Source organism: Gymnogyps californianus, chromosome 11, assembly GCF_018139145.2.
Source record: "Gymnogyps californianus isolate 813 chromosome 11, ASM1813914v2, whole genome shotgun sequence".
Taxonomy (NCBI): domain Eukaryota; kingdom Metazoa; phylum Chordata; class Aves; order Accipitriformes; family Cathartidae; genus Gymnogyps; species Gymnogyps californianus.
This window is the reverse complement of record NC_059481.1, coordinates 15,872,254-15,899,427: the sequence shown is the minus strand read 5'-3', so window position 1 is coordinate 15,899,427 and position 27,174 is coordinate 15,872,254. Positions and strand designations below refer to the sequence as shown.

The following is a 27,174-nucleotide window of genomic DNA, read 5'->3' as shown; positions in this document are numbered from 1 at the left end:
CCCCCCCAGCCCAGCCAGGGCAGGAGCCACCCAGCCCTGACTGCGGCTGCTCTGCTCTCACCAAAAGGGGGATGGGTGGGAAACCAGAAGCAGCAGCAATCGGAGCACAGGCCATTCATTTGAGGGGTGCAACAGGAGGCTCGATGATGGGGTACCACACTGGGGGCACCCACAGGGCTGGCCTGCCCTGCCAGCCTCCGTGGGCAGTGCTACGGGCTGGATGTCTCCTGTCCTTCTTCTGTCGTCCTTGCCTTGGGGGTCTCCTCAGCCGCTGAGATGTGAAATAACCCAAAGTTCCCGATGGCTTGGCCCCCGATGCTGGGGGGACCTGCTTGGGTGGGGCCTCTGCCCTGGCTTAAGGGGGTAAGATGGACGAGCCCTCCAAGCCAGCTCACACTGCTTTCTTTCTCCAGCCCTCTGAATGGGCCCTGGCAGGTTTTCGTCAGCACCACCCAAGCTCTGATTGCAAAGCTGAGCTCATCTTTCAGACGTGAATAAGGCCCTGCTTGGCCCCAGAGTGGTTTCACCACCCCACATCCCATCTGCCTTTTCACCAGCAGCAGGATGGAGCAGCGACCACCACCTTCCCCAGGGCCTGCAGGGAGGACCAGCTGGAGCATTGCATTCCCCGGCCACGGGGACAGGGCTAAGCCTCCCCTATTCACCCCCCAGCCTAGCAGGAGAAGGTGCTTTTGCCCACTCGCTGCCCACAAACGAGGCAAGCTGCCTAACGAAGCCGAGCCCCCGGTGAGCGTGGCAAGCAGGGGGAAGCGCCGTTCGGTGCCCAGCTGAATCAGACCCGCGTGCTGGGAGTGATTCAGCGATGACCAGGCTGGGCTTCGATGCACCCCTCGCCCCAACACCCGTGATGTGGGGGCTGGCAAGGAGAGGCCTGACATCCTCATGCCTCCCATGCAAGAGCACAAACATGGGTTCAATCCTGGCTCCCAGCAGGGATTCCTTTGCTATGAAGCGGCCCCACCACCCAAACCATCCCTCTGCTCCCATAAGCATCCCCTACAAACCACTGCTGTCTTCCCAGTAAGCACAGACCCCTGGGGAAAGTTTTCTCTCCTACTCAGTCTCAGCCGCTCCCAGCATTTTAGGGTTCACCCCAGTCCTGTGCCTCAGCCGCCCCAAGCCCGAGGAGGGAGGCGTGGAGCCGGCAGCGATGCAGGGGGTGAGGGAACATGCTTTGCTCAGTGTGGAGCAGAGATGCATACAAATTCCAGCAAAAACTGGCACCTTCTCCTCCTTCCCCAACTTAAGAGAAGCTCCTCTCCAAAAAAATACCCAACATCTCTGTTTCTGGCATTGTCCGTTTTTTTTTTTTTCCCTCCCCTCTCCTTTTTACAGACTGCTTATCAGCATTTTTCAATTTCAAAGCAGTAAAGACATTTTCTGGGCACAAAGGACTCACGTAATACTACCTCTCACAGCAGTTCAGATGTATGTGTGCATCTGACAACGCACACTCACTCATGCTGGCGGCTTCCAAACCCTTCGCAGCCTTTCCTGCTGCTCCCCACCCACCAAAGGGTTAAAACCAAACCACAACAAACAGCAAGCACAGGAAAAAAACACGAGTTTCTCTGGCTTCCCCAGCATCACCCATGTCCCTCCGGCATCACAGAGAAAACACTCCAGCACCACGACGCAGGATAAATATGGGGCAATTGGAAGGGGAGCGTTGCATTAGTTTCCCCGTTTACTTTCCCCATTCCTGCTGGGTTTGCAGAGGTTTGCTGGCAAGGTGAAGGCAGGGCTGGGGGTTCAGGGTCGGTGGTACCTGCTGAAAACCTGCTTGGGCATTGCATGAACCTGTAAGCAAGCAGGGAAAGCGGCTCCCATCATCTTTACCCAGCAAAGGTGACAAGCAGAGCTGCGAAAGAGGCACTGCAATTACTCCATGGCTCTGCTGCAATTGCACTGTGACCAAATAAACCAGCCTCAGGAAGAGACCCAGCAAAGCCCGCTCCCTCCATGCAACTGTGCCATCGAGGTGAAAAAAATAAATAAATAACCCTCCATTACTCATTTCAAACCTTGCTGCATTTAACTGCCAGAATAAAGGATTCCACCTCTTCTCTGCTCAACTCCCACTGCCAACTTGCTCTGGGGGCTACATTTCCCTAAATGCTCACATTTCAATTAGCATTAGAATAATGAAATGGCTCGGAGTTCATCTCACCCAAAAATGTACTGGAAAATAAAGAGCAGAGATTGGAAGCAATGAGGATTTTTTTTTTTTCCTTCCCCACACACACACAGCATGATGGATTCGGGAGAAGGAAATATGTTCCTTTCTCGACTCCACGCTGATGAGATTAGCATGGGCTTTGCTAACTGCCTCTCCAAACAAGGATAATGCAACTTCAAGTTGATTTTCCAGATAAACAAGCATGCAAACAAACGCAAAGTGCTCAACTAAAAATATCTCCCTGCTCCGATGCTTCTCCCCACCGCCACCACCCCGAGACGAAAACACACAAATCCTATTGCAGCACCACGGCGAGTTGCAAAATTATAACAATGCGAGTTAAATAAGCTACTTAAGGGACATCTCACTGTCCTATTTTTTTTTTTTTTTCCTCCCCGTAAAAAGGCGAAACCGCAGATCCCCAGACACATTCAGCCAGGGCAGGGAAGGGAGCATTTTCTGTTGTGGGGACGAAAAAAAAAAAAGACATTCTAATCGGATCCAAAGTCTCGAAAAAGAACAAGCAGCTCAGAACTTGCTTTTCTTGCCCTATTTGGGTAAATATGTGGCTGTGTGTGGCTGTGGCGTCCCCCCTCCCCTTGCAGAAGCAAACAGTTAAAGGAAGCAGCAGCTTTAGCATCTTTGCCTGCTGCTCTCTCTCCTGCTAAGGAATCAGATCTCATTTACTTTATTCCTCTTAAGCCTTTGCCAAACTGTTGCTGGGCCTTTTTTTTTTTTTTTTTGGGGGGGGGGGTAAGGGGGAAAGCCGGATCTGCGTCCTCTGCACGGGAAGCCGGGCTGAGCTCTGCCAGGCAGCGCAGCAATGCCGAGGGCACCTGAGCCCTGCACCGGCAGCCCAGCCCGCACCCTGCCGCCGGGAGGGGACGGCGCCCCGGGAGAGCCCGAGGGGACCCCCACTTACATGGAAGTGATGTTCCTTGAGATGTCCGTGATATTGATGCTCGTGTTGCCATTGCTGCTGCCTGAATCCTGCCCTTCCAAGAGAGGGAAGAGGTTCCCATCATCCGGCTTCTTGCAATTGATGTCTGTCTTGCTGCAAAGACAATTAGCAGGGCAAGCCAGCACCGAAAGCAGATAGTCTCCCCAAATGCTCCAGAGCAAAAATACCCTCCAGAAAGTGCACTTGGTAGGGCAAAGAGAGACATCCATCTCCGATTGCTGCTTCTAAAAAAGAGGAGGAGGAGGAAAGGGGGGATGGAGGGAGGGGAAGGGGGGGAAAAGGGGAAGGAAACAAAGACAGAGGGAGGAAAAAAAAAAAACAAAAAACAAAAAACACAACAAAACCTCAAGCGATCAGATGCAAAAATCCTCCAGCAGATGAAATCATGCTGGCAGCTGGCTCGAAGAGGCTGTAATTCCTGCTACGGTAGCGGCAGCGGCAGCGGGCGGGGATGCATGCTGGCCCGGCCGCCCTGCGCCCGCCGCCCGCCGCTCCCCGCCAGCCGCTCCGGAGGATTGCAACGGGAGGCTGGGGAGGCAGCCGGGGAAATAAATAAATAACAAAAACGGTGCGAAAGTCACCAAGTCCCACCTACTGGGCAGAATTAAAATTGACACACCTGCAAAAAAAACACACAGAGGGAGAGGAGGGGGCGACCTCCCCTTCCCATCGCTTCCCTCCCCCGGCCCGGCCAGCCCTGCTGCGGCGGGCACAAAAAGCAGGGGAGGAGGAGGAGGAGGAGAAGGAGGAGGAGGAAGGCTTGCAAAGCGAGCCGGGCTCTGCAATAAAAAGGATTCCCCACCCCCTCCCTCTCCGCTAAAATCAGTCTAGGGGAGGGGGGAGGAGAGAGGGGAAAAACCCACCCCAGCACTGCTGGAGCCCCAGCTCAGCCCCGCCAGCAGAGGAAAAGTTGCAGCTGGGGTTAAATTTGTGCTGGGGGGAGAGCCGAGGGGCTCTGGCTCGGCTCCTGCTTTCTCAGGCTCTTTTCGTCTTTTGGAGGAGGACGATGCTGCCTTTCGCTTGGTTGTTGGGTGGGTTCCACCCCCCCCCCCCCCCCGGCCTCAATCCGGACACAAGGGCGGAGAGGAAAGAAAGATTAAACTGAACTGGAAGAGAATAAAAGCCAGTGTGGATTACAGCAATTTAATTTTTTTTTTTTCCTTCTTCTTTAGAGGATCCTAGCGAGAGGCAGATCAGACGGCTGGGTGGGAAAAAAAGCGACTGGAGAGCACCCAGGAAGGACTTTCTAGAAAAGACACACACGCACACCCCCCCCTCCAAAATGCAACGGGGACTCAGCTGGCTGCCGGGAAGTGCAGGCAGGAGCACCCAGGGTCGGGGCTCCCGTCCTCCCTCCCCTGGCTTCCCCCTTCCCTCCTGCAGCAAATTCTGCAATCAGACATGCAAAAAAAAAAAAAAAAAAAAAAAATCCTGAAAGAGGAAGACTGAAGTGTTGAAAAGGCTGAGCTCAGAGCACCGAAATGGCATCAGGAGAGCAGTGAGTGCGAGCTGAACAGCAGAGCGAATTAAGATGCATGGTGCATTTTTGGCAAGCACAAACCCAAGCAGATCAGAGCTCTGCTTAATTTGCTCTGCTTTTCTACAGTGCTTTTCTGCATGCCTTCCCCCCCGCCCCCCCCCCCCGCCATAGTTTCGTGGCTCTGCTCCTCCACACGGAGACACAGCGATAAAGGGACGGTGCTGCAGCCAGGAGCACGGGTGAGGGGAGGAATTACAGGTGTAGGACTCCAAATATTTCAAGAGTCTGCTGCTGCCAGGCACAGGGCTTTGCACAGGGAGGAGAGACAGAGGGATCTCTGCACGGGCTGAACCAACACCTCCAGGCTCTATGTACCCTGAATCATCCTAGTCCAGAAAAGGCAACAGGATTTGGTGGTAAAAAAAAAAAGGGGGGGGGGAAGCAGCTGCAGGGAGGATTTGCAACTGCAATTCTTGCACCCACACCCCTTGGTGGGGAGCAGGCTCCCCACAGCCACACTCGCAGGGAGCCCATCCCAGCAGGGAACAAGCAGGGCTCACGCTTGGGTAACTCCTCACCCATTGCTGCAGAGCTGCATCGCAGGGCCTGGGAACAGCAGTGATGTGCAAGGGGCTGCATATACCCGGGCATCAGTCCTGCTCCCGTGAGGGCTTCTGGGGTGCCAGGCAGCTTCATCAGAGCTCCTCCTGCCAGGGCTCCCCAGGGGAAGCAGGGGCACTTGTCTAGTGAATAAATAGCGAGGTGGGAGGGCTGGTTTCTCCCTGAGCCCTACCTGCTTGCAAATTACTGAAGGGAAACAGCTGGATCCAAAGAGGTCACTGAAGTGCCGGGCACTGCAAGGAAGAGGAGCGCGGGGGGCTTGGTGGGTCCCCACCCCCATGAGAAGCAGCTTCCATCCTCAGGCACCTGTACGGAGATGGGGGCTGGGAAGGCACCAAGCAGCTGGTGCATGGTCACAGCCTACTAGTGGCACTTGACATCAATCACACCATCGCGTGTGAAATCAGTGTGAGGCCATCAGCCTACCCTGGTGTGTCACCGCAGGGCCGGTCACAGGGTGGGGACACGTTCAAGGGGCACACACCTGCCTTGGGGACCCACTGCAGTCCCGCAGCACAGCAAGGCTCTCCTCCAGGCAGATCAGCACCAGGACCTGGGGGAAGCCACTGTCACCTGGAGGTGCCAGGGTGGCACTGCTTGGTGCGGGACGGCATGCATGAGCACCCTGCACCCTCCGTGCCCACCCGGGGGGCAGCCTGCCCTGTGTGCCTCTGTCCCCCAGGACGTGGGGTCAAGCCCTGGCCTGGAGCAGAGCACAACTGCTAACGAAACACAAACCCACCCAGAGAGGCTTTTGGGTCCTCCTTTGCAACCCGAGGCAGCTACGTGCTTTGCACTCTCCTTGCAAAGACAAGGTTGAACATGTAGAAAGGCAGGGAGGTCTCAGGCCAGCTGTCCCGGGTGGGGGGGACGCAGGAGTCCACCCGCCCCCACGACATGCACACCCCGCTCTGCCACCCGGTGCCAGGCGGGCCCCGCTTCAGCTGCTGATGAGGAGGTTTTGTGCCAAGCCACGGCTTCGTCTGCCACTAGTAGATAAAGCTGCCGCTCGCGGAGGAAACGTAGCCGGGCAAAGCGGGGCAATGGGAGGAGCGGGTGCATCCAGCTGGGTGCTCAGAGGGCAGGCAGAAGGTAGGCAGGAAAAGACAGAAACCAGGGGGCTGTTCCTCCTCCCCATCGCAGGCTGCCAGGGGGGATTGGCAAGTTCGCTGGCAGAAGAGACTGCAGCAACAGCAAAGTCCCTGCCACAGAGAGCAGACAGGTCACCAACCTTCACCCAGCACCAGAGCTGGGCGGCCCCGGGTCCTGCTTCCTGCGCTTGAACCCACCACTCCTCACCGGTCCACGGACAGACGGAAGATGATGCTCAGCGAGGGCAGCGCTACCTCTTGCACACCCAGACCCAAAAGGGGATGGGAGTATTGGGAGCTGCCGGTGGTGGGAACGCACCATCTCTGCCTCCATCCCTGCCTCCATCTTTCACTCCTGTCCCTGTGGAAGAGGGAGGCAGGAGCAGGGCATGAGTGATGGGGCTGTCAGAGCGCAGAGATAGTATCTCAAGCAGAGGCCTTGCCGTTATTGCTCTGAGGGATGCTGGCAAATTGCTCTTTCAAGAAGCATCTCCATGAAGGATGAAATCACTGCCTCCTGCGAGAACTCTGGCCCGCAGGGGTTCAGGGGCTGGGTTCCTTCCAGCCCTTGAGAGCCTCCAGAAATTCCATGGGATGCACTTGGCCAAGACTAAACCCCAGTTCCTCTGCAGAGAGGTCCCCATCTCCCCCATCCCAGCTGCCATCTGCATGGGGACATGAGTTGTTACCAAAACACCCAGCTCAGAAGAAGGAGCAGGGCTGGGAGGTACCTGGGGAGCTCCTGGCCCCAGACAGAGGTGAAGGCAGCGGTTTTGTTTGCATTTCTGTTCTTCCCACCTATACGGCTGCCTTTAGCATCGCACTCTCGGGCTGGCCGTCCCTCAGGGACAATCTTTCCTTCTGCCACCCTGCTTCCCAGCTAAAGGCTCCCCAATGCACTGCTTGCCTCCCGGGGCCAGCAAACACCACAGCCCTTTGGGGCACGACCAGAAAGAGATCCGTGGTCCAATATCTGCTCAGTCATCATAGGCTCCGACGTCCACTCCTGCCTCTGATCTCTGTATCGATCCAGCAGGCCCACGCTGAGGCATGCACCGCCCCGCTCCCTATTACCAGAACAGCACTCGCTGCTTGCTGAAAATGATGAGCTGACATTTTTCTAGCCCCTCTCTCGTCCAGAAGGATCTGCAAATCTGCCTACAGCAGGACCACTTTGCACACCTCTGAAACGCAGCCAGCCCCGGGGTGGGCAGAGCTGCTGTTTGGCAGCATGCAGCGATGCCAGGCAGCAGCATGGGGTGTGAGCTCTGACAGGAGAGGCAGGGAGAAGGGTTTCGTCCCCTGCGTTGGGAGTTCGGCTGCAGGTTCACGCGCCCCTTTGCAGAGAGACCCCAAGAAATGCAATTTTGGAGAGGGTCCAGCTTGCAGGGTAAATGCCCAGGAGCTGCTGCCAGCTTTCAGGGAGGGGGTCAGGGCTGGTTTGGGGGCACAGCATCCCCCACGGCATCACTGGCACGGGCTGCAGGAGGAAAATATCAGCCCCTGCAGAGCCAAGTGCTTGGCAGGCGGAGCCCCCATGCAGCAGGGGAGGTCGCATCCTGGACACGGGTCAGCCTGGCCCCAGGAATCTGCAGGGAGAGGGGCAGGAGGAGGCACGTGGGGCAATCATATCTGGGCAGCAACAGCCGTGTGATGAAAGGTGAAGGTCTCAGCTGGGGGAGGTCGCTGGAGAGCAGCCGGCGGTAGGAGACTCCAGCCGTGGGTTGTCCTTGCCCATGCTGAGGGCATGTGGGGACAAGGGCAGGATGAAGCCATTCCGGCAGATGTCCTGTTCATAAACTCTCTGAGGCTGTTAAGAAAGCGTAGGGAAGAGCATCTAACCAGGAACCATTTGCTCAAATAAACAGGAACAAAAAATTCAGGAGAAAACATATTCAAGTGAGGTCTAAAGACACAGCCCTGTCATGAAGATAACAAATATTGCTGTGCTTGCATTCATTGCTAGGACCTGAACCAGTCTCCCACCTAGGCAGCTCCTGATTTAATGTGTCTAGCCAGGGAAAAGATCTGGTCGTGGCTGTAATGTCCAAGAGATGGTCCAGGGAGGATGTCTGCAATGGTCAAAAAGAAAAAAAGACTGAAACGAAGGTCTTGGAAAGCCCAAGGAATAGGAAGGAGAATAATGTGGAGCAGATTATAGCTGCCATCAAGAAATCAAGCCAGCGCTTTGATCTGCCAGCGATGCCCTGTGCAGAGCTGGTCCATCTCTCACCGAGAGGAAAGAGGACTAATTCCGAGTCCCGGGTGGGGAAGCTCTAACAAGGGTGAGGCTGCAAAGCCTGAGGGCAGCTGCTGGGAGAGGAGCTGGGGAGGGGGCTGCAAAGGAGTCCCAGGAGGCACTTGAGATGGCCATGCTGCAGGCAGATAACAGGAATTATAGTCCCAGCATTGTTCCTCTGATGCCCTGCCATCTGCACGTCTCTCAGGGTGTTTTACATGCTCAGAGGCACTCGGTTGTGGGCACAAGTCAGGAAACTCCTGATGTGAGCGGTCAGGCCACACAGTCACAGACACAACCCTTACCAGGACAAAGGAGTGGAAGTCTCTGTCATGTTCCCCCTTGTTTTTCCCCAAACCCAGCCTGTGCTTTCAAAAATCCTACGTTCCTAATTCAGTCTCTGAATGCGCAAGTGAAGCATGTGGGACTGTGGGGGGGGGGTCAGAGAGAGCCTGGAATATCCCACAACGTAGGACCTTGGTGTAAGAAAAATTGCTTTAGATTTTAAAAATAACCAAAATGAACCAAAAGAACCCCCCAAACCTTCAGCTTATTTTCAAGCATGCTTTTAAGAACAAAAGGAAGAGCTATGTCTGTGCCAAGCCCTGTTTTCTTGCATTGCGGTGCACCATCTGAGTGTCCCTCTCCTCTGGCCAGGCACCCGAACCTGCGGCAGCATCCCTCCTGCACCGCCGCGTGGTTCGCAGAAACTCAGGCTGCCACTGAGATGCTGGGGAGGAAATTGTGCAAAAGGAATAGTGGCCGTGACACACGCCTCATCAGAGAGGTAACAACGCTCGTCTCGGGCCCCTACCAAGCCTCCAGATTGAATCACAACTCACTGGAGAGTCAATTCTTCCTCACCCTGAGCTCTTCCCTGCACACATGCACAGAAACATGCTCCGCAAACCCCAGCCGCCCTTGTGAGGAAATTAAATTGCTTTAGAAAAAGCTCCCCAGCCTGTTTATGCCTCCAAATCTTTCACTGATCTTCCTTCCTGGGGGGCTCTGTTGACTTTGTGGAGAGGTGCCAGAGCAGGGTTAAGCAGGGAAGAAACTACTATAACCAACTCTTCGTAAAATGGTTTACCGAAATCTTTTGTAGGGTGCTGCTCTCCCAAATAAATCTGGTGAAGTTGCTATTAGCTACAGCAGGGTAGGGAAGGCAGTTTTTACCTGGGTGTCAGGGCTTTGACGTAGGAAGGACATAGAGCCCCATCTCAGCATCACGTGCACCTAATGTGCTTCCCAAGTGTCAGGGGGACAAGGGACTTGCAGCCCCACAGCCAACTGAGGACATGGCTGCAGCCCCAAAATAATTTCAAAAATCTCTGCTACCTCTCTCGTCCCAAGGATGAGTTGAGTCAACAGCTGCTTGAAATGTTTTCCTGGTCCATCAGGGGAATCACGAAACCCTGAATTACTTAACACATCTCCCCATCCCATGATGGGTGCAAGTGAGACAGCTGGTCCCACTCTCAACCCACCGTGCAGGGAGAAGTGACCGTGCCGAACCCAAGGGGACCACAACCCACAAAGTCTGGCTTAGCCAGGAGCCCTGGGCTGAGCAAGCAGGACCCCAAAATGCTCTGTCCCAGCCACCTCACCCCACTCTGGAGAAAAGCAAGTGAAAGCAGAATGCTTCCCCTCGGCAGCTGGTAGCATCTGTGTTTTCCTACTTTGATGCCTCTCCAGCATCACCTGAAAGCCGGAGCTCCCGGAGCATAAGGTGACAGGCTGACAGCAGCCCCAGTAGCAGGACCGTGCCTCTGAGCCCTCCTCTCTGGGCACTGCCACGCTTGTTTCTTAACATGGGTTTTGCAGAGTCGTTAACAATCCCGCTAATGCGCAGCATCTAATCTCTCCCCGCCCGGGGATGACAGCAGCTGGGGCTCAATGGCATAATTGTGTTTTGATCCTTTGTGCCAGACTTCCTAGACACACGCTGAGAGTTGATACCACCTTACAGAAGGACGCCTTGCTATGGGAAACAGCTACCACAAGCTCTGCTCACCTGGGGAGAAAGGCAGGGCTTGGAGGGTGGCTCTGGTTTTGGCTCTGCAGGAAAGCCCTTCACCGTTCCCACAGGCTAATGAGGGTTAACCCGGGAGACCCTGGGGCACACGGGTGCGCTGGTGGGGATAGAGGGAAGTTGCCTTCAAGCCGGGGCATATGGTCCCCAGGTCACCCCTCTAACACTGCCCTCAGCCTCCGTGAGCTGCAAGGGGAACCGAAGGCAGGAGCCTGGTGTGTGAGCTGTGGCGAATGTCCTGCCAAAGTGTCTGTAATAAACAAATCAATAATTAAGGGAGGATGTACATTAGCCTTTGAACACACTCCAGGTAGAGCTTATTTTAGCCCTTCCAAAGAAAGCATGTGGGGTGAACAAAGGTGGAGGGGGCTGCATAGGGCCAAGGGGCTGCAGGAGGATGAGGTGCGGGTTAGGGATGAAGATGGAGGATCAGGAGGAGGAGGGTGAGATTTATCAAGCAGGCAAGTTGCAGGATTAGGGACATGTGTCCCAAGCTGGGGGAACCATTGGTGGGCTAAGAAGAAGAGGGCTGCGGGCATTTGCAGTGGCTGGAGGTGGTGTGCATGAGCACGCCTGCAGGTGTGATGGGCACAAAGTCCACATGCTGGAGCTGAGAAGTGGGGATGTGCCAAGAGAGACCATCATGGAGGAGCTGTGCAGAGAGCACATCACCTACGCCCCAGTCCCCCACCCCTTCCCATGCCTGGCAGGTGAAATCCCACCGCAAGGTCTTCTGCTCCTCCAACAACAGTGGTGCTCAGGGCCTGCCCCAGCTCCTGGTGGGTTGACTAGTGGCCACTGGCTAGGGGCTGGGCGTTGGATGGAAGAAGTGCTCATCTCAGCCCCAGCCCTTACAGACCGACTCAGGATCACCAAAGCAAGATTGTGCATCATGGCTCCGTTCAACTGTGGCTGTTGATGATCCACAAATCTGCCCCATCAGGGGAACAAAGAGTCTAGATGCCTGCACATAAAACAGCTGGGAGGTTTTCTTCTCCTTGAACATGCAGCAGTTTTGCTTGCCTACTCCTGCCTGGCTCCATCTCCAGCCATATCCCTTGCTGAAGATCACTGCCTTCCCAAAAGCAGCCTTACCAACCTCACAGTTGCCTGTCCAAAGCTCAAGATGCCAAATAACTTGCCAACCTCCTGTCCAGCCAACTCCAGCCCTACAGTCCAAGAGAGCATCCTACAGTGGGAAATGATCTCTCAGGACATTTTGGTTGGTGACAGGCAGCAGCAGGTCAAGCTCCGAGGTCCCCATGCTCATCTGGGACACACTGCCAGGGTAGGAAGGCAGAGGAGGACACCTGCAAGCCCTGAAGATGTCTGGGCAGCAGTGCCATATTGTTCTCCACATTGGCACCCGTATCATCCCTGCCCTGCCACTTTTAATACCAATGGGGAAAAGCCAAAGCCCAAGATCTCACAGTGCAGATAAATCTTTGTTCTGCTAAAAGGCGTTAAGTCCCCCACATCTTTTAGCCCATTGCTGAGCAATTCTCAGCACTGAGCAATTCTCCCTATCACCCCATCAGTCTGAAAGGAGGTTCTCCCCATCCTTACAGAGAAAGATCTGGCTGACGTGATTTATGCCTACTGCATATCCGAGCTGGCTTGCCACAACCCTCTGCATTTGGGCTAGTGCTGGAAACCACACAGGAGCATCAGCTAATGTGAAACACAACCCACCTTCTCAGCGGGATGGGGTCCCCAGAGCCCATCTTCCCATTCCCCCCTCCCTTGGCTCAGCACCCGCTCCCCCTGGCAGGCAAGGCTGCGGTTTGTGACAGCCAAACGCATCAACAGCCGATGGTGCAGGAGCATTAACCAGAGCCCTGCCAGCCCGGCTCCTCCTGCGGAGCTGGGGAGGCTCTGGAAGAGCCCTGGATGGCGACAGACCTCTGCCAACCAGAGGTGCTCAGCCACCCACCGCAGAGCTTCCAGGGGAGCCTGAGTTGGTCCAAAATCTCAAACATTGGAGAGTTTGCCTTCAGCAAAGAGCTTCCACTATGAAGAGCTATCAGTGAAACACTTGTGATGCAGTTCAGCTGAGTAAAATAAATAAAAGTGACTAATGACTGATTAAATATTAAAGGATCACTTTATTCTTGCAAATACACAGAACATTGCACACAGCTGAAATCTGGAGACGGCCCCTACAGCTGAGATGGCCAAGGATAGCTGAAATGACACCAAGTTCTTGCTTGTGCTGTAACGAGGAGCATCTGGATGGAGTCCTCTGCTTCCCACCAAGACAGAGGTGGGTCCAGCAACCATCTCCATCAGCTGCTCATGTGCAGATTGTCCAAATGGAGCTTCTACAACCAAGACAGATAAGCTGAGCCTCCAGACCACGCTGTGCCAGTCTGACCTGTCTGTGTGTGCAGACATTGCTGCGCTGAACAGGCAGATTCAGTAGCAGTGGCTTCATCATGCTACAGGGCTCCCCTCGCTCCGTCACCTCCCTCAGTGATACGCCAGAGCCATCTAATGAAGTTAAGATAAATATTTCCTCCTACTGCCTATTAATGCTGGCTAGAGGGGAGCTCCTTCTCTCATCAGTCCTGCCACAAGCCCACACCATTTCACTGGTCCCAGCAGCCCACTCCCATTCATTCCTCTTGGGCCCCTTCTCCCCATGTCCTCCTGGGGGTCCCCCAAGTGCTCCTGGTGCTATTTGTCTCCCCACCTGCAGCACAAAGGGTTGCTGTGGTTTTGGTGGGCGAGATCTGCCGGAGAGGATGGAGCAGGGGGGTCTGGCAGTTCTGGGTGCTCTGGACCCAGATCCACCACTCTGAACCCACAGGGAGAGCAGGTGAAACACACCACCACGTACCAACCGGAGCAGCCTTGCTGCAGGACCCAGGGGGACGCGGTGCTGAGCCAGAGGAAAGCAACGGATTGTATGGCCCGACGTCCAAGTCCCGTGGCTCAGACACGGGAGCCCTGGGCTGAGCAGCCAGCACACCTCCATATGGGGGATACACATGAAAAGCACGTGGTCGCTTCACAGGCAGTTTGCACTGGGAAGAAGAGACACATTTTGTTATGAAATAATTCCCTCGGCACCATCTGGTTGTTTGTTCCATCCCCAAAAGCCAGCCGGAGAGGGCCATCCTGATCCTAAACACAACTTCCTTCAGAGTTATTGCAACTGAGTGAGAACATTTGCCTCGGTGCTAATTTTATTTTTTTGGTAAGGAGGAGTCCAAGAGGCACCGTAGCATCACATGTGCACCAGCCCCGTCTCTGGAGGACCCCAAGAAAACTACTGTCCTGTGCCCGTCCCTTCCCCTGCCATCTCCGGCTGGCCACAGCCACTGCCCAAGCACGGAGAGGGATGCTGCTTGGTTAAAATCCGGGTTATTAGGAACTCAAAGGGAAAGGAATGAATGAGTGCCAAATGGTGAAGGATAAAATCAATATGGGGAGAGCTGTTATTTAAGCTTCTGAGCTCCGGGGTATTACAAACATTGGAGAGCAATGAAATAAAAATGATACATAAAGTGACAACATCATCATGTCTGTATAACTGACGCCCTTAGCAGCTGTTTGGTCTGAACAACAGAAGTAAATCCAAATCTGTGCCTGCTGCCCAGGGCTGTCTGGCACTCCTAAGGGGGCACTTTGTGATCAGAGAGAGAGGAAATTACAGGGTATTTTTGCCAACCAGATCATTTTTAACCTCCTTTTGTCACCGTGCCCTGGAAGCCCAGAGGATCGTGTAGTCAGCAACCCACTCCACGGACCAGCACACCAGCTCCTCTAGAAGATGTTGGGCCTTTGCTGCAGGTGGAGGAGACCCCACGGGGCATCCCAGCAGCTTCAGGAGTACAGGGTGGCAGTGGGGCTCCCTGGGCACAGGAGCCAGCCTGCTGCCATGGCCAGGACCTGCCCTCGCAGGACATCAGTCCCTTGGCCGGCCGTGAGCCAAACTGCACTGCACGGGCAACTCTGGGGAGAGATCCTGCAAACCAGGAGTGAAAACACTAGGCTGGCATGCAAAGTGTCCTTTCCTTGCCTCCGAGGCTTCCTGACACCCTCTTATCACCCTTTAAAGCTTCCCCACACCAACACAAAGCAATAACATTTTTATTTCTCTCTATTGGTGGAAAATCGAGATAATTTTTTTCCAGCTTTCTCTGCCTCTCCATCATCTCTCCTCCTATTGACCAGACCCTGGAAGCTTGTCAGCCCTCCCAGCTCAGCCTGCAAGCTGCTCCTCGCTGCCAACCCCCTCAGCACATCCTCCTGCCTGGCCCTGGGTGGGTACCACCATTGCCGCCAGTGATGGTCGGTGTTGCGGCACCCTGGGTCCTCCAGCAGCCGCTCAGGGCCAGGCTGGGCTGCCGGACAGCACGGATGGGGAGTGAGCCACGGAACACAGTGCTGGGTGCTTTGGGAGGCAGAGGGACATCTTGGAGGATGCAGAGCTTAAATACTAGGTTGCGGGAGGATGCTGCAGCAAGGGATTCGTACTGCCACCTTAGGGAAAGCAAAAGAAATGCTTAACCTGAGAGCGGGAAGCGATGCTGCTCTTGCCTTGGGTTGAAGACTAGCTCCTGCAAGGCCAAGGCAGGAGTTTAACCTCCCCGGCAGCGTGGGGAGCTGGGGGAGAGCGAGTGTGTTAACCCTACTTACGGCTGCGCTCTGCAGCTGCCACTGCATTAACCCGGCTCTGGGAAAGTGCCCGGCCCCGCTCCAGCGCGGGCAGGCAGAGGCTTTTAGCACAGCCCAGCCATTATAGCTCCATGCATTATGGGTTTGCTGGAGGGAGAGGAGCAGCCTCCAGCTCCCAGAGCACTGTTTAACGTCCCAGAGATGCTCGGGGATGCGCTGGTGGGACGTGCTGGCAGAAAGCGAAATGGCGCCAGAGCCGAACAAGGCAGCGTAGAAATGCCCACCAGCACTGGGGCAGTGGGGATGAACCCAGCGGCGGGCTGGGGCTGGGGTGGCCAAGCTGGACGGGGACAGGGAGGGGCCAGATGTTCTCTTCTCCTTGCTCGCCTTGGCATGCTGCTCCTGAGCCTCGGGAAACCTGACATGGCCTCCAGCCTTTCTCTGCCCGAATTGCCTTCCCTGGGATTGTTCCCTGGGCTTTCCTCACCTTCTCCCAACCCTGCAGCCCATCCTGCAGCCCCAGCATGAGCTCACGGCTGCTCAGATCCACCCCATGGGCTACGGTTTTCTCCTACCCTCCTGCCTGCAGCCAGCTCCCAAGCAGCAGAAGAAATGGGGAAGGAAAAGGGGATTTTTTGGACTGTGAGCTTTCTGAAGGAGAAGTGGGATCAGTGCTGCTTTGAGAGAGGAGATGGAACAACAGGGACAAAGCAGGGGGTCAGGGATGCAGGATGGGGGATGCTGACAGCGTCACATAGGATGGGATGGGATGGGATGGGATGGGATGGGATGGGATGGGATGGGATGGGATAGGAGAGGTGGGATGGATGGGACGGGTTCAGGTGTTGCAGGGAAGGACAGAGGCTGCACTCTGGAGAGATACGGCATTTGGGAAGTGTCAGAGCTGCCAACAGCAGCTTGGCAGGGCCAGGAGGTGCTGACAGCCACATCCGGAGAGTAAACATGGGCCAGTGGAAGAGAAAGTGTCTAGAGAAACCTGAGAGCATTGCCTGCTCCCTGCTGTCCCTGGTGCTTGCAGTCTTTCCTGCTTTGGTCAAGAGGTGGAAGGTCCTGGCTGCAGCCACAGACACTGCCTAACCCACAAGTTTCTCCCAGCCTCTCCAGCGTTCCTGGATTTTAATTCTTTCCACCTCCTCCCAAGCCCTCATCCACGTCTCTCCCGGTGGTGCTCAGCTCCCACACATGACCCCAGTCGAAGATGCAGCACAGAGCATCTCCACAGTGGGTGGTTACACTGCATTTCACCTACTGGAAATGTTGGAAGTAGGGAAGAAGAAGAAGAAAGGAAAAAGAAACAGAAGCAGAAAAACAGCCTCCAGGCTCTGCCTCTGTTTTTGTGAAACTGCAACTAAGTGGCAACAAAACCGGGGAAATCAGGACTTTTCCCATTCCGCTCTACACAGGCTCAGTTCCCAAAGCGGGGTGAGCACAAGAGGCTGGGAGTGCAAGAACAAGGCAGGTGCATCTCGCCTTATAGACCTCCCGAAATCTTAACCCGGGAGCACCGAGGAAAGCCGAGAGAAACTTGCCGAACGGAAGCCTCCCTGTAAGCAGCAGGTTAAGGCAGGTTTCCTTGGATACAGGGAGCACTCCAGCTGTTTAGCAAATGGCCAAGAGAAAACTCCAGCCTTGCTTTACAAAACAGGCAGGGATTGATGCCACCCTCTTCTGGCTGCCGGGGAACTGGGAAGAGGATGCTCCAGGGCCGGCGGCAGAGCTGGGTGCCAATCGCAGGCCGAGGGGACAGCAGCTGTGGAGAGGGTGCTGCTGCCCGCTGGGCTGGGATGTAGGCAACTTGGGGTTGGGCTCTTGTCCTGCGTTGATTTTCAGGCTGGTCCTTTGCAAAGTGCTCATCTCTCATGAGTGGATGAGGAAGGTCCAGCTTTAGTCCAGTGGATAATCCATCTGCGCTGATGAGCAAGGTTCCTTATGGATAATTTAGTGCCAAGGAGGGTGCACCTGAAGGTCATGAGGGATGCTCTTGTGTCTGCATTCACATCCCAAGCTGTGTCCCATGAGCAAGCATGCAGCGTCTCGCAGCCTGCCTAGCTGCCCAGCCAGGAGCTGTGACGGGCAGCTGCGTGCAAAGGAGACTCACTAGAGGTGTCCCTGCCTAGAGAGGTGGAAGGGTTTTTCCAAGTAATTAAGCAAGCAATGGGGGCTGGGAGAAGCCTTGTGAGGAGACATGACATGCAGCTCTGTTCATCGCTGAAAACGTGCGTTGCAAACAGCTCCCACAGGAAACACAAGATGGAAGAAAGAAACTCATGCATAAGAGAAGGGAGCAGGTCTTCTGTCCTTCAAACTCACCCTACAAGCCTGGCCTCCAAATTCACAAGATGTCGAGAGACACAAGCGCAACGAGGATGTGTTGAGACAGTAGTGGCAATTCTGGGAAAGGTCCCTCATGTCCCTATGTGTCCGTGGCAGCACAGCAGACCAAAGGGGGCTGGCTGGAAAAAGGAAGATGAAGTGCAAGGAGTGTCCTGTTTATTTGGTACGGCACTTTCTTCTGGTTTAAGATGATTATTTTTTGGAGGGGGCTAAGCTGAGGTAATGACAATCTGCATGGGAGATGAGAATGCCACTAGGACAACTGTCCTAGAAATCAGTGGAGTGAAATTTGGCTGGCCTTCAAAACAAAGTCAATGTGGCTACTCTAATTGGAGGGGGAAGGCATACTACTGTGCATGTCCCTGCTAGATGTTCAGTTAACACAGTCCAGCAATTCCCGGGATGGTGACAGAGAGCCCTGGTTGGGCTCCCCCAGCCATTTTTCAATTCTGCTGCATCTTTCCCTTCGCTTCGTCAAGTCATCGTTAGGCAAACACTCAAAGATGACACCAGCAGCAACACAAGGGAAAGCAAAGCTTCCACATCAATGCACATGACTTGACAATGCAAATAGCTTGGGATACACAGTGCATAAGTATATATTATTAAGCAGCAATAAATGAATGAATTTCCTGTACTCGCCTGGTGGGTAGAGGAGGGAGGATTCGGGAAAGACCCGGGGAACCGACAGCCTGAATTGCTCCCTTCTCAGCTTGTCTCTATCGAGTGGCTCGTTTGCCCTGGGTGTTTGAAATCAATTCAATTAAGATTCTTTGTGCACTCAAGTATAACTAAATAGGGACAATTAAACCTAATAAAACTCAGGTAGTTGTGTCCCACCCTCCTTATGCCTTCTTGTTCCTCTTACAGCCTCCCATGAGAGGCCAGGGCACCCCTGACAGATTCAAATGGGGCAGGGTGAGGGGTCAGCCAACATAGCCCTGCTCTGGATAGTCCCAGATGTCCAAAACCCCACAGAGGAGAAGAGATAGACAACAAGTTCCCATTCCTGCATTGGCCCAGACATCAGCCCAGGTGCAGAGCTGGCCTGGGATGGATGGGTTGGGACAGCTGGAGGACTAATAATAGGAAGCATGGGGAAAGTATTAAACAGGGGTCTCCCCAGTTACAGATGGGCCCAAGCTGAACAGATGAAGCTAGATGGAAAGTAAACACTTGGCTCCATTGAAGAAACCTGGGAGCTCACCATGCCTCTGAGGACTGGATGACACAGAGAAATCCCATAGTGTCCTCTTGAAGACTGGCCCTGATGGGAGTTGGCAATAAAGTGCTCCCAGTACTGTCACTAAGGAAGTGGGAGAGGCAAATGTACTCAACAGGCACTACCACAGAGAGACCCCATAAAGGTCTGGGTCCAGTGCCACGGGTGCACATCCAGGCTTCTAGCAGCTGCAGTGGTGGGAGGAAGGAACAGACCCTTGGATGATCTTCTCGCAGGGTCCAGCCACCACCTTGGAGCATCTCTCACCAACAGGGTCTCTTGTGCACACAGCAAAGGGATCAAGGCCACATCATGTCGAAGGCAGGGCTTAGGACCTGAGAAGTTAGACGGAGAGCGCTGCATTTCTTCCCCAGAACTGGATGAAGAGTGTGTGGTTATGAGCATGGCCATCAATGAACCACAAAGCCTTTTAACATCCATTATTTGCAACTGCTGCTGAGCAAACAAATGCGACCACATCAGTCACCAGGCCCATCCCCAGATGAAAGCTGTTCGCATCAGCCGATGCCTCCCCCCAGGAAAGAATAGCTGACCCTGAGGGAGCGTGGTACAAACCCATCCCCCTTCCCCTTCTGTAGGCTTGTCAGGAAGAGACAAAATGGGGTATCTCACCTCTCCCTCCCTCTATCATGTCCCCTTCAAGTGGGTCACCATGGTCCTTGAATGATCACTGTGGGCCACATCTTCCTCCCCACGTCAGCTGAGTAAGTCCTGCTCATGGGCAGGATTGAGAGACATGTGTACGTCCTCACCAGACTCCCATTTGCAGCCAGCAGCATGGAACAACTGAGGCCCCCAACATGGGCACCAACACTTAGAGGTCAGATCCATGTGAGGACTTTACTTCAGCCCCACATCATCTGCCCTGACATAGAGGAGGTCCAAGGCTGGGTGTCAGCCCAACGGGGGTCAAAAAGAGGAGGCTCTCCTAAGCAGCCAGGGTGATTTGGCTGGCATCCTAAGGGCTGGTTTCACTGAGCAGATGCTGGGCTCCCTTGGCAGAGCAGACAGCAAAGAGCCCTGCAGATGCCTCTTCCCAACCGCAGACCTGCCTGGCTTCAAAGCGAAGGCTCGTGCTTTGCCAGCACACTGGGGCTCCTGTGCCCCTCCGCCTGCTTGCCTGTTTATCCTTAGGCTGCCAGCTTAACAGGATGGTTTATTTATTTATTTTATTGGTCTGTCTTTCTTTTCTCCCCCTTCTATCCCTCTCTCTTTTCCCTTTTGTCTTTTTTTTTTTTTATGAGTTGTGCCGCACTTCTTGGTAAAGCACTTTAATCCATTTTAATGCCCCAGTTCTGCTCCTCAGTGACAGCCTGGTGGTTAGTCTAATGCGTCCCGCTCACCTCGGGGTTACTAATGAGGTCACAGCGAAGGCAATCTCCAAACTGAATAATTCACTAATCAGATGCTGCAGACTCCAGTGGTAAAATTTATTTCTGACACCTAAACAGCAAATGGGTTTGTGGACACACACACGCGCGCACGTGCCTGCACGCACGCTTTTTCTCTTTTTCTTTCTTCAGAGCTATTTTTGGTGAATTGGTGCTGCGCCATACGTTTAACGACAGGTCTCACCACAAGGAAGACTGGCTCGTCCGGAGCTCAGGGCAAGGAGGAACTAGTGTGATGAGCAGGTGCCTTGGGCAGCTCCATGGGATGGCTGATTGAGTGTGATGAGACAAAGATTTGGGGACAAAGGCACTCTCGTGCCATGTACAGAGACTATCTGCTGCCAGTTTTCTCCTGGCCTGAGCCTTGGGGGAACTGCCTGGCCAGCCACCTGGAGGGACTCACCATCGATTGAGATACAGGGAGCTAAGGGGTCTTGGGACTAAGGCCTAAGGGCTAGTCTTTTATATTTTTATAGCTGGGAAATAGCAAAAACGTGCATTGAATTGAAGCATCCAGCCTGTGGAGGGTTTGGTGCTGGCACTGCTAATCTCATACTCTATCCCCTCTAGGACAAGTCTCCCAGATCTCCGCTCACCTCTGCCATTTTGTATTATCCAAATAACATCGCGTGAGTTCCTTCTTGTCCCTTTTCTCTATTGAAAGCAATGTCCATTACTTCTACGTGCCACCCCCAAGCATCTCCAAGAGAGGAAATAGTAATAATCCAATTAATTAGAATTGCAATAATAAAAGTCACAGGGAGTCATTAATAATAATTAACATTCCATATTCCTGGAGGAGGCAGCGGTCCGAGTAATTTTGCTTCTCCGTTGCTAAGCCAGAAAACGGGTGGCTGTTGTTGTTACGTGCCTGGTGGGTCCTCAGCATGGGATGCATGTTGGCAAAACCTCCCCCTTGCCTTGGACCTGAACCAATACTGCCTCAGCAGACAGCCAGAGCTGGAAAGCCCTGGGAAGCTCCATCAGTGCCACCCATATCTGTCCTCTGCCACAGAGGGGCTGTGTTTCTCCTGAAATTGCCGGTCCTCCTCCTGATGGTTCTTCTGCAAGAGATGGAAGGAAGGTCTGGTGCTGTTTGGGGGGCAAATGGCTCTGTGGATGGGAAGTACAAGGGCTGGGGGTGGCTAAGCTCTGTCTGAGGAGGATCTCATCAGGCACAGAAGGGCTCTGACACCTCTTCCAGCTGGATTTAGGCTGTGCTGGGGGGAAGAGAGGGCACAGAGCTCTTTCAGAGAAGGGCAGCTCCCCATCAAAAGTATAAGCTGAAGCTGCTCTGAAAAGGGGTGGTGAGGACACAGTGACAGAGCTGGACACATGGAGGGGCCCATCCAGGAGTCTGGCTGAAGGAGGAATAACGGCTGGACCTGGATGCAACATTGCTGAGAGCTTTGTCCCAGCCAAAATGTTTCTTGGAAATAAGCTGGTTTCCACAGCCAGGAAAGGTGAGAGGACACAGGGGAGCGGGTCTGCAGATGGAGCATTAGGGATATGGGACACTGAAGTGTCCAGGAGGGAAAATAATTCAAGCAGAGAGAGGATTTGAATCTGTGCTCCCCAGCCCTGAGCCACTGCCCTGCACACCAGCCCAGCCCAGCCCTCATCTCTCAGTGCCTGAAGATTTGGTTTTCCTCAAAAAAAGAAACAAACAACAAAATCTGAGAGCAGTGACGAAGTCAGCTTTCTTGTCCTGTGGCCAGCTCCAGTAATTACACAGCTAAGTGCTCATCTGTGACAGGGCCTGTACAAATTAGCTATATGGTTTGGCACATCACCGTTTTCCTGGAGATCCAGAAGATGATGTTAGTCGCAAAGCCCATGCACATCGGCTGCAGAGGCAAGGTGCAGGAGACGTGGCTTGGTGGGCATCCAGGTCCCACAGCCTGGCACTGAAACACCACGTGCAAACTTTTTTGATAACCCACCCCCAGTGTGAGATGCTGCCGTGCTGGACTGAACGGTGCTAGCAGCACAGGGGATTCGTGGGTCTAAAGAGAAGCATAGGTCTCCCTCCGATTTACAGGCTGAGGAGGAGGAAGAGCGGATCCTGACAGAGCCAGAGCAGCTGCAGCCGGTGGGGTTCCCTGCCCCAGACACTCACAGCCCCGGACAGGGAAGAGCTGCTGGGTGGTCACGGAGCTCCCACCCCCCTGCCTTGCAGGAAGGGTCGAGCAGGGGCGAATGAGCTCATCCTCGCCAGAAGTCACCCTTTGATGTCCGGCCATTCCCCTGGGGTGCGGATCACATATGGCCCAAACGCGGAGCAAACCCTAAGATGCAACATGAGCAGGGAGTGAAATTCCCTTGCTGCTTCCTTTTGGTAACGCTTTCATGCTGACCCCTTTTTGCAGTGGCGTTTCAGCAATGCCTCTTTTTATGGCTAGGGATGAGGAAGCAGTAAATCCAGGTTCCAAGCGAGCAGCTAACACAGCGTGGAGCCAAAATGGCCCGGTGATGAAATGTCTCAGCACAAGCAATGACCTGACAAGATGCCATCTTTTCTGAAAAAGGGTCCACAATGAAGCAGCATAAGCTCCAGTGTGGCTCTGGGGAGGAGGGAAGCATGCAGGGGACAACGGCGAGAGCAAAATGAGGCAGGTACCACAAGCACAACAAGGTGGTGAAAGGGAAACCTCAAGCCCTGGAGAATCCAGGAGAAACAACCCTCACCAACTGGAGCAGGGTACCAGGGGCCAAGAGAGCCTCCTCTGAGTGCCAGGCACTGCCAGGCTCCCTGCCCAACTGCTGAGTGATAAATGATTGCATTAGTCCGGACAGCTTCTCATTTTCGTCCAATCTGGCCTGTCTGCCCTCTTAACATGGGACTCCTGATAACATTTCTCCCTTCACTGACTTCATATTTCCTGTTAGGTTGTCAAGCTGTCAGGAGGAAGAAAGGAGAAGCATGGACAAGGCTGTTACTGTCTATGCTCTGAGAACGTCCTGTACCTCTGCTGTCCCTGCCCTCCCTGGCCCATCCCGGGCAGGTGCCTTCCCACTCTCTGCTCATCTTCCTTGGAGACCTCCCTGGGCATCACACGTATCCCCACTTCAGCTCAGGAGACAGTGGCTGCCTCTGCCTCTGACCATGCCAAGGATGCAGTGGGGTTTTGTAGAAATTAAGATTAGAAGGGGTTTTGCAGACACTCTCTGGCTGAAGAGTTATGCATTGATAACAGTTTTGGGGAAAAAGGCTCATGGCTGCTGTGTTGGGGTGCACAGATGACGCTTATGAGCCCTTCTGAGCGAAGCAGATGCTCCTGTCCTGGTTGATTGTTGATGGAGGGAACGAAACTGACAGTGGGAACAAAGCCAAGATTGTTCTGGTATAGTTTTCTTCTTTTCTGTACAGCCTGCTTGACGTTTCTGCTGTGAAGACAAAAGGGGGAGGTTGGGGGAAAATTAGTTTTCATCAGTCTGCTGTGTAATGTTCAGCTTGGTGTCCAGGCAGCCATCCCTCCTAGCACCGAGTAGTACCGCGGAGTGGAGGTGGTGGCTCCAACAAGGCTGTAGCTCCAGGGTCCTCTGGTCCAGACCAGCGACACAGTTAGGGTGAAACAGCCCCGTCACCCGGCATATCTCCGGTTCCTCCTAAGGCTTAGGGGGATGCTGGAGGAGGGGGTGGGTGAGCTTGAGGCTTGGCCTGATTTGGAGGAGAGACACGCAGCCAGAGCTGAGCACTTGGATGTCTCCTGGGTCCTTCAGGCTAAAAAGGTAATGGTCCAGAAAATATTTTAGCTACCCTGCTCCCACACATGGAGGTTTTTGAAAAACCCAACTTGATTTCCAGAGAGAACATTGTGCCTCTACAGCAGCATTGTCAGTCAATATGTGCTTCCTAAACACCAACGTCTTCAAGTCCAAGTATCCCCTAGGTGGAGATCACAACAGCATGCAGGAGTCTTCCCTCCTAATCCCAACTCCGTGAGAGATGTTCAACAGCTCCCCTGTGCTCTGCATCCCTGTTTCTCCATTTGCTAAAATGGCATGATAATAATATTTGCACCTTCTGCCCATGCCCAACACAGGTCACATGCTGTGAAATCCTTGGGTGGAAGATGTCCCATAGCTGCAATCCTCTCACCTGAGCGAGAGCAGCACTGGGAGCAATGGTGCTCATACCTGCAGCATTTTTAGGATGTATCCCTTCTTCAAAGTGCTTTGCAAACATAAAATAACTCTCCTAACCCCCTGTGAGGGAGCTGGGGAAGCCTAGTTATTCCTAGTAACAGAGCACCCCTCGTTTCCATTTAGCATAGAGCAAGTAGGGACTTTCATGTCTCGTTCCCCACCACCACCCCTAGATAGCATTCCTTCATGTTGATACGAGGGTTAACAGCCATTTGTAATCGCATTAGAGAGGCGGTTTAATTCCAAGGAGGCCTGTTCCCTGGACTCGCTCCCTTCCACTGCATCGCAATGAGCAGATCAAACAGCACAAGTTCCAATGTGAAGATCGATCTGGGATGAGGGGAGCACATCCGCGGGCTGGGAGCACGGTGGAGACCGCAGCCGGCATCCTGCTCCGCCAGTGGAAATCTTTGCAAACATCGTTAAGGAAGGGCTGAATTAGGATATCGGGTACCAGGGAGCAGGGGATGGCTGCAGGCAGGGCTGCACAGCCAAGTGATGTGGGAGTCGGGTGACCTGGGACGTTATCACTTTGCTGCTGCTCTGTGGAAAGTGCCAAGCTCAGTAAACACGGGGGATTTTGGCTTTTCAACATCAAGCAGAAAGCCACCTTCCCTGCGTGGGGTGGGATCAGCTGCTGGGAAGGTCTGAGGCAGGGTAACAACTCCGTGTGCCCATAGTTCAGGATTATTTAGGGTCTAGGCAAGAGGCCAGCATGTAGAAATTGGTAAAAAATGCTGATTTTCTCTTCAGATACCTTCCCTGCACCCCCTCATTAGACAGCCTGTTTAGCTATTTACCTGCTAGATGGGTCTTTTTATTGAACTTGTCAATATTTGCATTTGCGCCCTTTGAAGCGGGTGAAGCTTGGATAAAGCAGCAGGAATCAGATGGACCTGCAAAATTTCCACACACCTCATCTGTCCAGATTCGACAGATGAAATATAATTCAGGAGGAGAAAAATCTTAGCTGGAACAAGGGGTCAGCTCAGAAGGAAGATACAGAGACACGGAAGATGTCTGGGAGATTAATTGCTAGACACGGGCTTCCCGAGGAGCTGGTACTTTGGTGAGGCTCTGGCAGGAGACAGAGAGGCAGTTGTGGGGTGCCCCACTCCTGCCACAAAGGGGTGGGACCCCCAAGACGGAGCTTATAAACCCTGATGCAACCACAAGAAGGTGCAGCTCGCGAGCCTGCAAAGCCTCTCATCTCCTCTAAACCAAATTTCTGCCCCTTAGCTCTCCTAGCTGTCACCACCGCCTTGCTCCGACCACACTGTTCCCTGTGCTGCCCCTTTGGGGACTGCTTTCAGGGTTTGGCTGGTTTTGGTGCCCGCAGAAAGCACCAGGCTGGTAGCTGGGGAGGTTGGAGCACCACGAAGGGGTCCCCCAATCACCTGCCAAGGGGTCCCCGCTCAAGCATGCTGCTGGGAGGGGAGAGGACTCCTCTGCAGAGACAAGATCTCGTAGTTCCTGGTGTACAGTTATTTTCAGATAATTAATCTCTCAGAAGAAGGACATATCAGTCACTGCAGGCACTGATGAGGTGTCAGCCTGCTGTTCGCCGACAGTAATTGCTTTTTCTCTCCCCCATCACTGGAGGGAAACTGAGGCTCCCTCATTGCTGCCAGCCCCTGCCTCCAGCAGTCACTTCTGCCTCTCTGGGGCCAGCGTGGCAGGGCCAGGGCTGGGCTGGGAGCAGGAGACACTCCCCAGCCTCCTTCGCTACCTCCTGGCAAAGCTGGGCTGCCTTTCCATGGGACATGCTCCCTCTCCTTGCTGCAGTTCTGGGACATGCCCTGCCCAGCCACTATAGAGACATGGCCCTGGAAGGCACCTTGTTGGTTGCGAAGACCAGCTCTGCTACTGATGAACTGCATCAGCCCCTAATCCTTATCAGCCTCCTCTCTTAATTCTTTCAGGCACAAAAGCTCCAGCACTTTCCCCAGTTTTGTCTCCTTTTCTGGCTGAAGAGAGGCAGGGACAAGGTGGGGGAGGGACCCCAGGATTGGGGTCCATGGTCTGCAGGAGCCATGCTAGGTCAGAGGAACCAGCAGATTTAGTAAGGACGCAACTAGTTCTCTGCAGCAATAATTTCTTCTCCTGAGCTTGCAAGCTCAAGGGCTGGTGATTCCCCTTGTCCATCCATGTTGTCTCCATCCTTCTTCCAACGCTTTCTCCGCCCTGGAGACCCGCAGGACTCAGCACCACTGAGACTTGCAGCCCTCTGGGCATGTCTGAGCTCTTCGGTGGCTTGTGAGTCCACCCCAAACGCTTTCAAACAGGCGCGCATCCCAGCCAGACACTCGAGGAACCCGCTTTATTTCCCCCAGAGTCTCTCCAGAAACCCATGGAGTCTGAGTTTAAGGAGGGAGAAGCTATCGTTACCAAAAAAAGCTCCCATTCTTTTTCTTTTAGTGCTCTGTCTGGAAGGAGGGTTCAGCTGTCCCGCAGGGAATGGCTGATCTGCATTTTGACAGGGACACAGGGCCCAGTGGACCATGTAAGTATCAGTTTTCTAGAGTGGGCAGATCATGTGTAATTATAGACCATGCCAGCGTTTATGGCCGTGGAGAATCTCTCCGACTGACACTAAAATGCTTATGAAGTTGTTTTGAACTTTTTCCAGGAGGAAGGGATCCAGCGTGGGTCATCCAGCCCTCCCAGCCCCTCTTTCTGCCCCTCCAAATACCAGATCACCCCATGCTCAGGGCTAAGCCTTGGGGGAAGAGTAAACAAGCAGCAAAGGGCTATAAATGCCAGAAAAGCAGCGTAGGACTTTGCTTCCC

General features: G+C 53.9%; 1 protein-coding gene across 6 annotated transcripts in view; it reads right to left on the bottom strand.

The window, feature by feature from the left end:
- NTRK3 (neurotrophic receptor tyrosine kinase 3) overlaps positions 1-3,370 on the bottom strand; it is a 218,210-nt gene extending 214,840 nt beyond the window's left edge. For all 6 annotated transcript variants that reach the window (XM_050903162.1, XM_050903159.1, XM_050903160.1 and 3 more), the window contains exon 1: positions 3,123-3,370. In XM_050903162.1, coding sequence (XP_050759119.1) covers positions 3,123-3,370 — 248 coding nt within the window. The remainder of the gene's footprint in view (positions 1-3,122) is intronic.
- Between the last annotated feature and the right edge of the window lie 23,804 nt (positions 3,371-27,174).